The 16620-nt window shown below is 43.4% G+C and overlaps 1 protein-coding gene across 1 annotated transcript in view; it reads left to right on the top strand.

Annotated features, from left to right (window-relative positions):
- ADAMTSL3 (ADAMTS like 3) overlaps positions 1 to 16620 on the top strand; it is a 519919-nt gene that overhangs the window by 148626 nt on the left and 354673 nt on the right. The window contains exon 9 of the mRNA XM_081292846.1: positions 15597 to 15698. Coding sequence (XP_081148972.1) covers positions 15597 to 15698 — 102 coding nt within the window. The remainder of the gene's footprint in view (positions 1 to 15596; positions 15699 to 16620) is intronic.

Here is a 16620-nt window from a genome sequence, read left to right on the forward strand (position 1 = left end):
GATCTTCCCCCCCCCATATCCTACCTCTTATCATATGGGTTTGTGCACATAAATTCACAAAGTAGCCTTTAAAAAAAATATATCCATCAGCTTCTTTAGCTGCCACATTAGAAACTACCAAAGGGAATGAGAAATCCAGGGCCATTCTCCATACATAATATACTTTGATAAACTGTTTGTGAAGTAAATAGTAACTGAAGCTAATTGAGAGATATAGATTAACTTCCAGGAATAACAAGTCAGCAATTTACACCAGATCATTTTAAAGCTATTAAAATAGCACTTGCATCAGTTGACAGGTATCTGCGGAAGAGGAGAGGCAATGATCATGAGCTGCCAATGAGTTGGAAGTACTTGCTGTTGTGTCTTTCCCTGGTTTTTAGCCTCAGATAGTGTGCAAGATCCCATCTCCAGGAGACATCCATAGGCAGGGCCAGCAGGTAGTACCTTTAGCCTAGCTCCTGGCACTGGGTTTACACAACTCTGCTTCAGACCAGTTGTTAGAAAATTGCATTTTGGGCTCCAGCCTTAAGGTTTTCACAAATTTACATTCAGAATTCCCTTCACTTCTTTTTTCATCTTTAAGAGTCATGCACATTTTATCTTTTACTGTAAAATATATCCAGGACTTTTTAGGTGTCAAAGCAATTTCAAAATTCAAATGGCTTCATTTTTCTAATTATAAATGTATTACAGTTCTGTTGCAGAAAAAATTCAGAAGTATACAAAGTTATAAGAAGAAAGTGAAAATCGACTTTTATTCCATAACCTCAAATCACTACATCTGCTAACATTCTCATTATATCCTTCCAGATTTGCCCAAGCACACATAAATGGGCGTACATATCATGTTCTCAGCTTTCCATATTAATAATTGTAGAACCTAATTCTTATGGTTTATTGGAATGTGGTAATTTATTGTAAGGCTGTGTAACTTCTATAATTAATCTACTATTATTCAGTTCTAGTTTTCCTACATTATACACAAACCTGAAACAAACAACTATGTTTGTTAAGTTAATATTTTTCTTTTGATATATTTCTTAGTTTTTTTTTTGGCCCATAAAAATGGGCCCAAAGGACAAACATAGTGAACTCAGACATATTTAAATTTGGCCTATTAATTAAAATTCTCATTATAGTATTTGCACTTCCTGAAGATTGTACTTTTTAATATCACTTATATTTCCATAGTGTTTTCCATAATGCCTATACCAATGTATATTCCTACCGAGATTGTCCAAGAGTTTCTTTTTCTCCAAATCCTCACCAACATTTGTTATCTCTTGTCTTTTTTGATAATAACCATCCTAAGAAGTGTGAGGTGATACAGTAGTCCACTTTGATCTTCAGGGGATACATTCTGAGACATATAGTGGATGCCTAAAACCACAGATAGTGCTCAATCCTACACTGTGTGTGTGTGTGTGTGTGTGTGTGTGTGTGCATGTGAATTTCATGCCTTCTCCATCTTATTTAAGATTCGCTTATCACACACTATGGCCATAAGTTTTGCAGTTTGAGATGTGGCAATTAAACTAGCACAATTTTCTTTTTTTCCTTCACAATGTCACAGATTTGTTTCTACTACAGATCTTAGCAACTTCAGCACACAATTTTTTCCCCTTTGCTTACGGAGTTGAGAACTTTCACTTTTCATGTAAGGAAGCACTTACAGTTTTTCTTTGGCACATCTGAATTGTCAGCCTCACTACTCTTGTGCTTTGAGGCCATTTTAAGTAAAATAAGGGTTATGTGAACACAAGCACTGCAACACAGCAATGGGAGATCTGAAAACTGAGATGGCTACTAAGTGACTAGTGGGCAAATAGTGTATACAGCATGGATACACTGGACAAAGAAATGATTCAATATTCTGGGCATGATGAAGGCAACACAAGATTTCATCCTGCTACTCAGCATGGTGTGTGATTTAAAACATATTTTTTGATTTTTCCACATAATATTTTCAGTGTATAGGTCACTATGGGTTACTGAAACTGGAAAGCAAAACCAAAGATAAAGGAACACTACTGAATCCCATTGTGGTTTTAATTTTCATTTCCCTGATGATTAGTGATGTTGAGAACCTCTTTGCACATTTTAAAATCAGATTTTATTTTTTTGCTATTGAGTTGTATGAGTTCCTTAGGTATTTTAAATATTAACCCCTTAGAAGACATATAGTTTGCAAATATTTTCTCCCAATCCATAGATTGTTTTTCATTTTGTCGATTATTTCCTTTACTATGTAGAAGAACTTTAGATTGATGTAATCATGCTTGTTAATTATTTGATGATGTCATATCCAAAATTATTGCTAATATCAATGTCAAAACACTTCTCCCTGAGGGGTTTCTTTTCTTTTTAGGATTTGTATTGTTTCAGGTGTTATATTGAAGTCTTTAATCCATTTTAGTTGATTTTTTTGAGTATGTAACCTATTTGGAAGTCAGGAAGTGTGATGGTATGCGGTTATGCTGTTTGCATGTGTGTAGGCAGATGGGAACTGAATTAGAGATGTGCATGTACATACAGCTGACAGCAATGCTGAAGCCCATCTTCAGGTGTTAGCCTTGGGTACAGGTGGCAGTAGAGTCCTTAGAGCTGTTTGTGAGCATATGTGTAGTAGCTGTGCTATGTCCCTGAGTCAAAACATGTGCAGAGGCAGCATCTGGGTAGCTCTGGGAAGCAGGGGTAGAAGCTTAAGCACCTGGAGAATGCAAATACCACTAGGGTGGGACTCTGGAATGGGGAGGCTGTGGTAGTATCAGTGCAAAAGACTTTCAGGGAGAGGAGGCAGAGAAGGGTTGCAGGCCAACACATAGACTTCCAAGGCTGCTGCCCTGGGTCTTCAGGATGGTGCATCCATAGCAGCAACAGTCTTGTGGTTCTGGGTGGCAGGACCAGCTCAGGCAACTCTAGGAGGAAAGGAAGCAGAAGGATATAGGTTGTGTTATGCGAAGGCTGGTGGGCTGGATCCTCCAGCCTAAGCAACAGCAGCAGCATATGGTGGATCACATTTATTGATTTGTATGTTGGAATCAAGTAAATCCCACTTGATCCTGGTGTATGATGCTTTTAATGTGCTATTAAATTCAGTTATCCAGGATTTTGTTGAGAACTTCTGCATTTATGTACATTAAGGATGTTGCCCTGTAGTTTTGTTTTTTTGTAGTATCCTTGTCTGGCTTTTGATATTACAGTAATTCTAGCCTTGTAGAATAAATTTGGTAATATTATCTCATCTTCAATGTTGGAGGGAAGGATTTGAGAAGGATTGGAATAATTTTTTAAGAGTTTGGTGAGAGTCAGCTATCTGGTCCTGGGCTTTTCTTTTACGGGAGATTTTTTGAATTACTGATTCAATTTCCTCACTCTTGATCTGTTTAGATTTTCCTCTTTTTCATGATTCAGTCTTGGTAGGAGTATGTTTCTAGTTTATCCATTTGTTCTAAGTTATCCAGTTTGTTGGAATATAATTGTGATCTCTTATGATCGTTTGTGTTTCTTTTGTATTAATGATGGTGTCATATTTCTTTGATTCTTCAGGTTCCTCCAAGCTTTTTGTGGCTATCTTCACATTTGTAAAAGCAGTCACTTCTTACAGTCCTTACTGAAGGACTTTGGCAGAGAAAGACCTTAACTAGTGAGCCCAGCTACAGATTTTGGAACTTTCAGATTTTAGATCTCTCAGAACTTTTCTCTGGATGTTTCCACTCCAATCCTGTGCCTTTTTATAGGTCAAATGTTAGGCTTGTGTGCTTTCTCTTTATTCCAAAATGCAAGACTTGGTGTTGACAGAAGCCTCCTATTTATCTTCCTTCCCTAGATAGTCCTCTGAAATGTTCAGGTTGTGTACTTTCTTCCAAGTCATCAGAGTCAAGCCAGCTGCTAAGATCTGTACGTGCTGTTGAGATCTTTGTGCTATCTGTAGGAGCTCATAGGGCCTCCACAAGGAGGCACACAGGGTTCTCAAGGCATGATTTGGATAGTTGGAGGTCCTCAGGAGAATAGTTCTGCAAGAGTCTCTTGGTAGTCTGTGAGCTGGACAGCAGGATCTATAGCTCACTATTAAGAAATTTGTGCTGGTTGCTATGAATTCCCTTCCCTTCTCCCTGCTCCTAGATGTCTCCAGAATATTCAGCTATTATCCAACTTTTGGGGGGTGGGTGAGACAGAAGTGAGCCTCCTGGGAAGTGTCCTGCAAGGGTGGGGGAGCTGAGTCCTCACTTTGACCTCACTTTTCCCTGTGGGAGGAATTACAGGCCAAGGGATCTGTCTTGGGCAGAAGTGATAATGTAAAGTGAAATTACTCTCACTCTCTTCAATGCATCCATTTTTATATTTTCCACTCCACTGAGGTGCTGGACACTTGGCTAGACGACAGGGATCCCATAAAGGTGTTCTCCTCTGTGGTGGTTGCCAAATCCATGTTTCCATGACTGTTGGAATCTTCTATTCTGTCATGTTTTCTGACATCACTCTTTCAGGTCTTCTTAAAACAACCTTTTCACTCCCATTTTCAGAAGTCCTAGTCATCACAGGAACTGTTAATCTCACCTCTTTCTGACTTCAAAACCCCACAAACTGCCCTTGGCTGCCTGGCTGTTACTATCTTTTCTGGTCTCCTAGACCCTTTCTTCTCTAGGTAACTTTATACATTTTTTTAAAGTACAAAATTCTTCATATTTACTCTTAAGTCCAAGAGAAAAATAATAGCTGAGTAAGTATGCACCATCAGCCTAGTAAGGAATTGAGGGAGCAGTATAGGGTAGCTATGGTGGATTCTAACAGGGCCCCCCAATCATTCCTGCCTCCTGATATTCACACCTTCGTGTTTGGTGTGGGAGAAACAATTTTATATGTTCACCAAATGTCTTTTTCCTGGATCCTTCCAGAAGGTTACAATTCTCAGTCTTCTAGTTGTTAGGTAGAGCCATGCAACTCATTCTGGCTAAAGAACTAAGAGAGAAAGTGATGTGTTTCATTTTTGGTTGGAGGCGGAGAAAAGCTCCTGTGCATTCTCCAGTCTCTCTCTTCCCTTTGTGCAGCTGACATAAATGCTGCGTATTGACACAGGGTGAAAGGGTTCTGCATCACTGAACAACATCATGAAGGACAGCTGCCCTGGGGAATTAGCCGACCTATGCCAGATTTGACGTGAACAAGAAATTACCTGTTAAACCTCTGAAATGAATGTTCCTTGTTACTGTAACATAAACCTATTCTATGCTGACTAATACATTTGGAGCACAAGGTAAAAATGGAATGGCAAAAGGTGAGTGGAAGGTGGGGGTCTAGTTAGGGAGGCCATATATAACATGCTATGGGCTTTCACGCTTTGTCTTAAGAGAAGTGAGTTACATAGTATAACATTTGACAGAGCAATGACATGGTAAGGTTGGCTTTCCAGCATGATTACTCTGGCTGTATTTCTAAATAAACAAGAGCTCATGATTACTTTACCCGGAATACGCAGTAGTAGGGACAGAAAAAAAACTGGTTTGAGAGTTAGTAGGTAGAGTTGACAAAGATGGGGTGAATGATTTAAAGAGTATGATATTGAGGAGAGGAAACTCAAGGCTCCCTGAATTCTGACACATGAGTGTAGGGGTGTCATTCATGATAGGTGGCATAAAGGAAAAGGAGAATTATGTTGGGTGGGAGAGGGTAACACACAGACAATGGATTTGCCTTAGACAGTCTGAGCTGGAAATGCCATTGGATTTAGTATCAGGAGGACAACCTGGGCTGGAGGATTAAGCTGATGACTCTTGATCAACATTTGGCTAGTAGTTAAAGTCATGGAAATTGATGGTGGGGATACCTATTTAACCAGATCTGTTCTTCTGCTCTTCCATTGAACTTCAGCTTGAAAGTTACATATTAAAAAGTAGCTGGATCTGTTGAATATTGAAATACATTTAATCACTTTAGTATCATCATCCTTGGGAAATACAATTTAATTATTCATTTTAAAAAAGGAAGAAAGATACACCCTGAAGTTCCAGATTGCCCCAGGGCAAGTCTGATAATCAGCTCAAGCCTGGTCTCCTGTTCAACATAATAGTGGGACATGCTTCGTATTTCCCAAGAAATTGCTAAATGCTATCATTAACTGTGTGCCAGAATAGTGTATTATTATTTGTTGTTTTTAAAGACTAAGAAAAACATCAAAAGACTTCATGAAAAAGTATCCCCAAATTCATTTATGGGGCCAGGAAAATTGAGAACAAAGTGTTCAGTGTTCTTCAAAGCCTAAATAAGGAAAATGGAAACAAAATTTTAAAAACAGATATTGACATGCAATTTCAGGTCAGGTAGAGACTTCAGATCTCAGAAAAGTATTTGAGCTCAGATGTTTTACTCAAACCAGTCATTATCCAACGAAATTACCAAATGGATAGGATAGAAAATTCTGTTTTAATGCTGGAAGCTAGGAGAGGGAATCAGACGCATGACAGACTCAGAGGGTTGATGGGATGCCATATAGCCACTGACTTTGGAACAATGACTCTCATAATGAGGGAAGAAGCTGTGGACTGTGGGTGCTCTTTTTCGATTCTATGTGACAGGTAAGGAGACTGACCACTCTGGAAAAAAATGATGTGATGAGTATAAAAGAAAAGAGAGTAACTAATAAAAGATGCAATATTGTGTTCTTCCTTTACTTTTGAAGATAGTATTTATTTTAATTTATCTCCTGTATTCAAGGCAGAGAATATATAAAATATGAAATCTTTTTTTTTTTTTGAGATGAGATTTTATTACATTGTCCAGGCTGGTCTTGACTCCAACCTCAGCCTCCTGAGTAGCTGGGAGTACAGGTGCTCACCACCATACCTAGCCAGTTTATATTATTTTAAAATGCATATTTGAGCCAGGTGCAATGGCACTTGCCTGTAATTTCAGTGGCTGGGAAGGCCAGGCAGGGGGATCACAGCTTCAAAGCCAGGCTCAGCAATTTAGCAAGGCTCTAAGCAACTTAGTTAGACTCTGTCTCAAAATTTAAAAATGGGCTGGAGGGCTGGAGATGTGGCTCAAGCAGTAGCGCGCTTGCCTGGCATGCGTGGGGCACTGGGTTCGATCCTCAACATCACAGAAAAATAAAAAAGATAAAGATATTATGTCCACCGAAAACTAAAATAAATAAATAAATAAAAATGGGCTGGAGATGTGGTTCAGTTGTTAAGTGTCCCTGGATTCAATCTCCAGGACCAAACCAAAAAAAAAAAATCAATCACACAAAAAATATACTTGAGATTATAGATTGTTCTATACTGAAGAATACACAGAAGGAGAGTACATTTTAGAATTTTTTCCTTTTTTCTACAGTAAGATATTGTGCTTGTGTTTAAACTTTCTCATTTGAAATAATACTTTCCCTAAGAAAACTTTATTACCCCCAAGACTGAATTAGTTACTTTCCTGTGTTTATAGCTTCCCATTCTGACACTCTGGGCACATTTGTTCCATTGTATCTCATTTGTTCCTGCAAGACAGGTACCATATCTTGTCATACCATTGTGTTACCAAAACCTAATACATCTGACACAAGGCACAATTGTCAAAGAATATGTCTTGTACTGTAGTGGATTACATCAAATTGCTCCTTAGGTCTACAACTGACAGGTATGGGTGTTGGGAGTCTGAAGGAAATTGGTTCTTCACACTCATCCGTAGAACATCTTTGCCTGAGTCTACATAAAGACGGTCTAGAAATGCTTAATTAATTAGCTACCAAATCCTCTCAATGTTTTGCAAAACTTAATATGTAGAAACATTTTTATTGAACTTATATTTGTAAAAAGAAACTTTTCAAATATTCCTTTGTGGCACTTCCAATCCAAATATTGCCAAGTGGAGAGAGTAAAGAACACATAGGGAAACAGACTAAACAGGTGAGGCTCTTTTGTGGCACACAAGGAGTGGAATGCCATGGAGCATCAGAGCGAATGCTTTTGTGTGCAAGTCCTCTTGACAGATTGCACAATACAGTATTTAGATTAATGCAATTTCTTACTTTATACTCTGTTCTTTTCCCTCAAATTAATCAATTCTGGAACAATATAGCATTCTGGAGTTGTTGGAGATGATGTTCTAGACATGAGTTTTTCAGAAAGTAAATATCGCTTGGTTTAAATTTAACCTTTAAATTTAACCCTCTTGTGAGTGAATATTTTTCTAAAACATAGCATGTATTTCTATATAATCATAAACAGAATTCAACACACAAATGTGTTCACAGATAACCTGGCTTCACGAACATGAATGCAGTATCATACATAGTATTCTTTTCAGGCCCCAATGAGATAACTAAGCTATAACAAACTAGTGATTTTTAAAAATTTTTCTTTTGAGACCTTTATAGTTTATCTGTAGCACTTCTATGGTGTCAACATTCTTAGCATGCATTCTGTCCCTTTATAATTTGTAGCCTCTACTTTACCTTTGAAAATCAGATGAACAAATTTGTTAGAACTAATAATCCTGAGCAAGCTCTATGTGTTGGCTTATAGCAATATGCTTAAATATGACAGTGGTTGGATGCTGTGAGGTCTTTTACTGGTATGGTTGTCGTGAGACTAGGGGAGATTTTTAGTTAAGTTCAAGAAGAGAGAGGTGCATTAGTCCATTTTTCATTACTATAATAGTAATGAACCTTAGTCTGGGTAACTATAAATAAAAGAGTTTTATTTAGATGATGGTTCTGGAGATTCGAGGGCATAGAACTGGCATCAGCTCAGCTCTGGCAAAGACCCCCATGGTGGACAGCATCACAACAATAGAAAAATGTGTGGGAGCAAGAGATCATATCAAAAGGCAAGAAACCAAAGAGAGCAATTTGGGGGTCAGTTTCCCTCTTATAAAAACTCCCTTTTGTGAGAACTAACTCCAGACCCCACAAGAACCTTAATCCCCTTCTAGGGCATGCCCCCAGTGACCTAAAGACCTCCCATTCACATAGCCATGCAGAAGTCCAAGACTCCAACCCTTAGGGGACAAACCACATCTGAATCGTAATAATAATATCACTACAGTATACAAGTAAAGTATGAAAAAAATTTCAGAGGTTATACAGGAAGGGACTACTGGAACCTTCTAATGTTTACACTTTGACAAATTAAGGTGAAAGTTAATCTTGAGAGAATAAGATGGTTCACCTTAATCTCTCTCAGTTTGTGCCCAACCTGGACACAAGGCCAGGCTTGGGCGTTGGGAAGAAGACAGGGTTTTGTCAAGGGTAGAGTAAGATAAATTTGAAGGGACTGACAATCTATGCTTCTCAGGGTGTTCCACAGCAGTCTCTGAGGACATGTGTGCAGGATTATCGGAGTATGTCTGGTCAGTACTTTCATAGCCCTGGAGGCCATATGGGAATCAGCCTTGGGTTTGGGACTTGGAGACTTTGCTGACCCTGGGTTACCAAATCACAGCACTTTAGGGGATTCTAGGTCTTTTTGCTCCAGCCCCAAGATTTGGGACATTCTGTAAAAGAAACTGTCTAACACCTCTCTCACCCTCCTTACAGATTTTGATTGGCTCAGACCTCCAGTGCTGCAGCAGTTCTAAGCCCTGATTTGAAAACACAGATATGCCACCCCTAAAACCCCTAAGGAATTCTTTGGGGATCTCAGTGCAGGTAGAGGGGAAAGACCAAGAGTGGGGTATGCTGAAGCATGCAGACCTCTCATCAGGTAGAACCATTCCTGTCTTGACACCTCCTCTTAGGGTTTCTTTTTTGCTTATGAGACAGAAAAGCAACCAGATGGAGACCTGAACAATATTTTATAAAGTGAATATCTGTTCAAAAGAAGAACTCCACTCTGGACAGTCAGAAAGCCACCAGAGCAAGTTGAACATGTTCTCCCTATAAGTCCTGGGATACATGTGTGGTAGACACCATTGATGAGATGCCCTGTCCAAATTCCTTTTACACTCTCATATCCCCATATCTTCCTGGGGCATGGCTTATGGGAGCTACCCAGGAAAGCATTGGGTATAACAGCTCAGTCCTATTGCTTCAAGTCAGCGCTATAGGACCCTCCAGGGTCACAGAATCACATGAAGGCTAAACCTGACCTGAGCCAGAGGCCACTCTTGTCCCTTATCTGCCTGCTTCCTGAACTCCCTTCCAGGTTTTCTGAAGAGAACTCCCTGAGTAATCTTGTGCCCTGAAGCACCATGTCCATCTCAACTCCAGTCATCTCCTGGTGGCCTTGCTGTGAGTGCATCCTTTGGGTCTACTGCAGTCAACTGTGCCTTTGACAAGATTGGCCTCCAAGTTCTTTTTTCCTCCAAGCTTCCAACATAGTTTTCTTGAGTGTGCTTCCCCAGCCCACTCCACAGTCCTGAAGATGCAAAGAACAATTCTGTATCAAAAGTAAATTAAGGCAGATGCCATGAACTGATATTCCTTCTCAGAGTAAAACACACATAATACCCCAATACCACCATCACCGACAGTTACTCCCCTGATCCTCTCTGTATATCTGCCCTGTGAATCTTGCGCTGTTGTGTTTATCTGGTTGGGTTCAATAGGCAATTCCTGGAGTAGGGGTAGGAATCTCTGAGACTCAGAGAAGAAGAAACTAATCCTGAGACAGGTGGTGGAATCCAGGAACCCAAGAAGATGGATCTTAGGGAGGAAATGGAATGGTTTCTCAGAGTGTATCATGTTGTCATTGTCCTCAGGTGGTGCAGGTTCTCATGGGGAGGTACTTGGGAGTTAGGCAGAGAGGGCCTGACTCCCACCCAGAGATGGGCAGTTGCACCCAATAGCCAGATCTGTTCTTTTGGGGTTCACTAATTCCTGTTCTCCCCAACTTCCCAGTTTTCTCCTTTCCATGCCTTTAGCAATGTCTTGCTTGAACATATGGGCCCATGTCTCCAGGGAAGAAATGAAGAGTAGGAGGGAAAGGCAGAGGGTGACTGAGGGAAGGCTCAGTCTATATTTGGGAAGAGTGTCAAAAGAAAGTGCTAGTGAGGTGGTAAGACCACAGACCTGCAGATGACGACACCTGTGAGGGACAGCCAGCCCCTTCAGTAGAGTCTGTCCTCTGTGGTTCTTGCCTTAATTTACTGTACCTTCGCCATGCATATAAGATTGCTCGATCTGCTAGGGTTAAGAGGAGGGCAGAACTTCCAGAAGGATACTGGTAATCTATCTCTTTTACTTTGCTCTTCTGACCAACTGCTCTTTGTGAAGGAAACCTAATGCTAGATGGAACCTGCCAGAGAGAAAGGTTCCCCTCTGGCCTTAATGCTTAGTGAGGGGCACTCCCTGGAGACTGACTTAGGAATCAAAAGTGCCCAAGGGAAAGTATGACAGGAAGTCCTGCTGAGACATTAAAATCTTAGAGCAGAGCCACTCAGGCTTTCCCAAGAAAGTACCCCAATTCCAGAGGCGTTCCCAGTGCCTTCCTGAGTTGCAGACTCTATGCAGCTGTCACTGCACAAGCATAATATTTCTTTGAATTCTCTATTTCATCTTGAATATTCATGTGAGTTCTGCAATCAACTCCATGATACCTCATGAGGGGTTTTAGATTTGAGAAGTAGCATAATGATTTGAGAAGTGGCATAATATATTTGCTAAGAACATGTGGTGTTTAAACCTTTCTACTTAAGTTTCCTCATTTGTAAAATGGGACTAAAATAATATTTACCCCATAGACTATTGTGATGAGTTAATACACATGAAATGCCAAGTGCATCCAAAATGTAAAATATTAACATTCTCCTACTTATACCCTGATATGAGAAGTACATACAGTCAATCCTCATTATTTCCAGATTCCCTAGTTTTGAAATCACTTACCTGTAACCCCATAATCAATACCTGCAACACATTCAGAGTCATTTGGGGAGTGGTGAGAATTTTGAGTTGACTGATGTGCATGTTCCCAGCTAAGGTTGAATAAGGCAATACTTTGCCCTCTTCTTTCAGCTTTTGTAATGTAAATAAGCATCCTAGTTTTTCTTTCTTTTTTTTTTTTTTTTTGGTACTGGAGATGGAACCCAGGGGCATACTACCACTGGTCTACATTCCCAGCCCTTTTTGAGATGGGCTCTTGCTAAGTTGCTGAGGCTAGCATAGAATTTGTGATTCTCCTGCCTCAGCTTCCCAAGATACTGGATTACAGGTGTGTGACTGCACCTGGCACATTTTTGTCTTTTTTTTTTTTTGGTTGTTGTTGTTGATAATTTCGATGTTTAAAACAGCCCTCAAGGAAGGGCTGAAGTTCTGTCTAGTGTTCCTAAGTAGAATAAAGCTGTGATGTGCCTTGTAGAGAAAATATATGTACTAGACAAGATGCAGTGGGCATAAGTTGTAATGCTGTTGCCATGAGCTCTGTAAATCAATCAACAATGTATGTTAAGTAAGGTGCTTTTTACATAGAAACACACAAAAAGGAAGATAATGTGCTAATTGGTTGATCAAAATGTTGTGACCAGAGGCTTCAGTATTCATAAATTCATTGTTCAACTTTTTAGAACACAAACATAGTTGAGTCAAGGGACTCCTTCACACTGATGTCCCTCTGTTCATTTTCCAAAAGAATCCAGCCATTTTATCTGGAGTAGACAGTCTCAGAGACCCTCCTCGTGTCAGAGGAAGCCATCAGTGAGTAAGGAAGGGAAGAACAGGTGAGGGAGGCAGGCAGGGCAATTTTTCTGTAAAGTGCAATAGTTTCTGCATTGGAGCAAACACCAGGAAGGAAGGAGAGCAATTGTGGGGATGAATAATACAGATTCTAGAGAGGTGCAGACCTGGGGTTCCAGTCTTGGTGTTTCTATTCACCCAGCAAGTTATTTATCCTCTGAAACGTCTCAGATTCCTCACAGGTGAAAAGGGATAATGCCACCAACTTCTGCCAGAATGCCCTTCTGACAGTAGATTCACAGCTTGGCACTGCAGCTACAATCAATGACTGTGATGGTAGTTAGGTGGGGGCATAATCCTGCAGACCTCCTGGCCCTTATAAGGAAGCCTCCTGGTATATTGCTGAGATTAAGCCAAGGTCATTTCCCCAAACTTCTAGAATCCCACAAGGCAGCTCATTCTGGCCTTCTGCCCCTGACATGACCACCTTCAAACCCAATTGCAGGCCTGTACACTACATTATCCCGCCAGCTGTGGATTCTGTTACCCAAATCAGCCTTATAGAAGGGGGTGCCTACTGGGCTGAAGAGGCGCTCTGCTGGGTCGCCCACTATATGGACAGCTAGGTATCCTAGGACCGCCCCGCCTCTGTATGGGTCTGCATTGGGGACCCCGGGAAGCAGAGGAGGCGCAGACTGAGAGGGGGCTGCTGATCCCCGACCCTGATCTTTCCTGGGTAGGAGCGCCTAACTCTTAGGCATGAGCTAGCAGTCCCAGGCAAACCTCCGTGTAGCCGCTGGGCTTGACTTTGCAGAACTGGCTCCCGGATGGGATGGGTGGAGGCGGTGGGAGGTGAGAGAGGGCGACGGCATCCCTACTCTGGCTCTGGCTGAGGCGGGGCGGCCCGGCTGGCTCACGGCGCAGCGGCCGCCTTTTCTCAACGCGCCTGCCGGCGGCGGCTGCGGCGGTGGCGGCGTCGGCAATCCCGGCTCTTGGCATAACGCCTGGCGGCCGGCCCAGGGCGAGGAGTGGCTTCCAGGAAGCGGGCGGAGGAGCGTTCCAGCCGAGTCTCGCCGTAGCCTCGGCCCCGAGCGCTCCGATCGGCCGGGCCGGCCCCCTCACCGGGTCTCTTCGCGCCCCCAGCGCCCCAGGTTCTAGTCGAGGGCGCGGTGCCCGCACGCGGGCAGACGGGAGCCTGGGCGCGCCGTGCACTTGCCGGGCGGCGCAGGTGGCGGCGCGCGCCCTCCGCCTCTGGGCCCTGGCCAGCGCTGCGCTCCGCGCGCCCAGAGGGGGCGGGAGAGGCGGGGCGGCCCCCGTTCCAGCCCCATTTAACTTCGCGGCGGCGGCGGCGACTGCGGCGCCGCGAACTGGAGGCCGGCGTCGGGGAAGGTCCCGGTCCGGGATTCTGCACGAGGTGTGGACGAGGCCCCCTGTCCCCGCCTCTCCTCCGCGCTCAACGAGCCCGCGCGGCCCCAGAGCTGCACGTCCTAGAAGCTTAAGCGGTGTAAGGTGGGTGCAGTGAATTGGGCGCAGGGACACCCTACGGGGATCAAAGGAACGCTGTCTCTGAAAAGGGACAAGACTCAGAGCAGTGACATCTCCAAGCAAGTTGGAGGGACACCGAGGGAGATGGGGGTGTGGTGGTTTACCCGGGCCTCAGGGGCCTTTGTGACTGGAACGCCCTTCGCAGCTTAGATATATGACTCCGTGAGGACCTGGAAGGTTCGGGGAGAGTCTTTTGGGACTCTCCACGCGCTAAGGGGCGCTCTTGATTATCGAGGCAGTCCCCACGGTTCTATTTTTCAGGATTGGGGATTTCTAGGTAGAAAGCAGGCTGGAGACAGCTAGTAGCCTCGAGCGTCCGAAGGTCCATTTGGTTGGCAACTGGGTCCCCAGCTCCTAGAGCGCAGAGGACTGAGGCGAAGCGCGTGCGATGGAAAGTGGGCGTGGGGGTGAGGAGGACTCGGCCAGAGAGCTGGAGGAGCTACTGCGAGGCAGCGGGTAGTCGTAGGAGTGTGCGCTAGGATGGCTGGTGCGAGGTAGCGAGGGGGGCGCTCAGCCTTGGGGCTTGGCTCTGGCCGCCTCCTTTCAGCCCAGAGTCGCCGCCTCAGGTCGGAAACAGCAGCACATTTGCGGATCGCATTAGGCCAGGCCCTTAATGCTTTCTCCAGATGGAGAGAAGCCACCGACCCGCCCCCGGACACCAGCTCCGCCAAGGCGCCCGCGAGGCGAAGAGAGAGTCGAGTGTGACCTCGGCTTTTCCAGTCTGGACTCATACTGATTTCCCCGTAAATTGACAGGAAAACTCAGGAAAAAAAAGTGCCCCGCTGCCCTCCTGGTCTCAGCTAACTTCTGCTGGTGTGCTCTTACCTACTTTTAAGAGAGTGTACTAATTAGACTGGTCCCAGGTCTGTGCCCTCCAAAGCTCCCTTAATTCAGCTCTTGGAGTTGTGGCTCTGGACCCAGAGGGCGCTGCGTGTCATCTAGTGGGAAAAGCCTTGAACTATCAGAAGACCTGCTTTTCAGTCCTATAAACTCACTGTCTTGCTGTGTGACCTTCAGCAGTTCCCTTCACTCTCTGGGCTGGTTTTATTGGTTTTAGATTCGTTTTTGCCTCAAGGAACAGAAGCTGGCAGGTGCCCTAACCCTTGGCTCTATGCTAGTGTCCTAAATCAAATGCCAATAGCCACACCCTGGCGCTGACAAATGGGCTGGGAGGTGGCTGGTGTAGGGATGTCTCAGCTTCTGGAGAGCAGAAGGTGTGAGTTGCTCCTTGGAGACAGGCCTAGCTCCCTCCTGTCCTTGATGTAGAACCATCCTAAAGGGAGCCCTGGATTGCCTAACCCTGCAGTGGGCAGCTCCATCTTGGACCAACAGAAACTTTTTCAGGATATTGTATGGGCTTCAGGGTCCCTTTTTCTGATTGATTTTTTTTAAGTGACTAGGGCCAGAGCTGATTGGAAACCAACACTCTCCTCTTTTGTAGACTGCAAGTGAGGCCCCTAGGATAACGGATCTCATGGCTTCCTGGAAGAGCCCCTGGTGGCTGCTGATATGGATGGTCTTCATGCATTCTACTCTCCTGCAGGTAATATGGAGGGGAATGATGAGCCTGTCTCTGTTTACTTAGGATCATTATTCTAAATCACGTAAATGTGATAATGGTTAGTGTTAATGCTATAATAGAGAATTTGACTTTCTCTCCAACTTCTGACCTATGATTTCTGGTTGGTTAGCTATAAGGAGAATCCCCATACTTGAGTCCTCTCTGAATCCCAAGCAGAGCTTAAATGTCATGATGGTTTGGGCTATGGTGGACTGTGTCTGTTCAGACTGGAATGGTTGTCTGTATGTGTTCAGTGGAGACTGGGCTGCTGGAGGCTAGGACACAATGAATGGGCAAAGCCAGGTTCTTGTTCTAGTTTATCCACTAAGTACATATTCTGAATTTACTTCTGTCAACACACATTTCATTGTTTGCAGTCCTCTCTTTAGACTTTTCGTCTTTTCCAACCAACCTGGGAGAATCGAACGCATGCATTGCATCCTTATTTATCTACTGGGAAGATTCAAACACAGGAATGATACTAGAATTGCCAAAGACACAATACGGAGTGATGGTGACAGTGGCAAAATGGAAAACACATGTTCCATCTATTAAGCGCAGCCTCTTCTTGACTTCAGCTGATCATTGCTAAGTGGGAATGCAAGCCCAGAATTGTTAGATCTTACTTTGCAAGATAGGTGAATCATCCAGATTTCTTATAAAATCTCCTAGTTTATAAAGCACTGAAAGCCAGACAAATACATTTGCAACTTGGATTCAGACAGGAAGTGTGTGTCTCCAGATCTAAAAGTGCAGGTAACACTTTAGTCAATATTGTGTCCTCAGGTGCTAATCCCATGCAATGTCTTTTGTGAATCAGAACAAGGCAACCCCTCCCGGAGGATGTTTCTTCTCAGGCACATGGCTTGGTGGCCTGTATGCCTACAGGATCTGGCAAAGGGCC

The sequence above is a fragment of the Spermophilus citellus genome, assembly GCF_964194105.1.
Source record: "Spermophilus citellus genome assembly, chromosome: 4".
Lineage (NCBI taxonomy): Eukaryota > Metazoa > Chordata > Mammalia > Rodentia > Sciuridae > Spermophilus > Spermophilus citellus.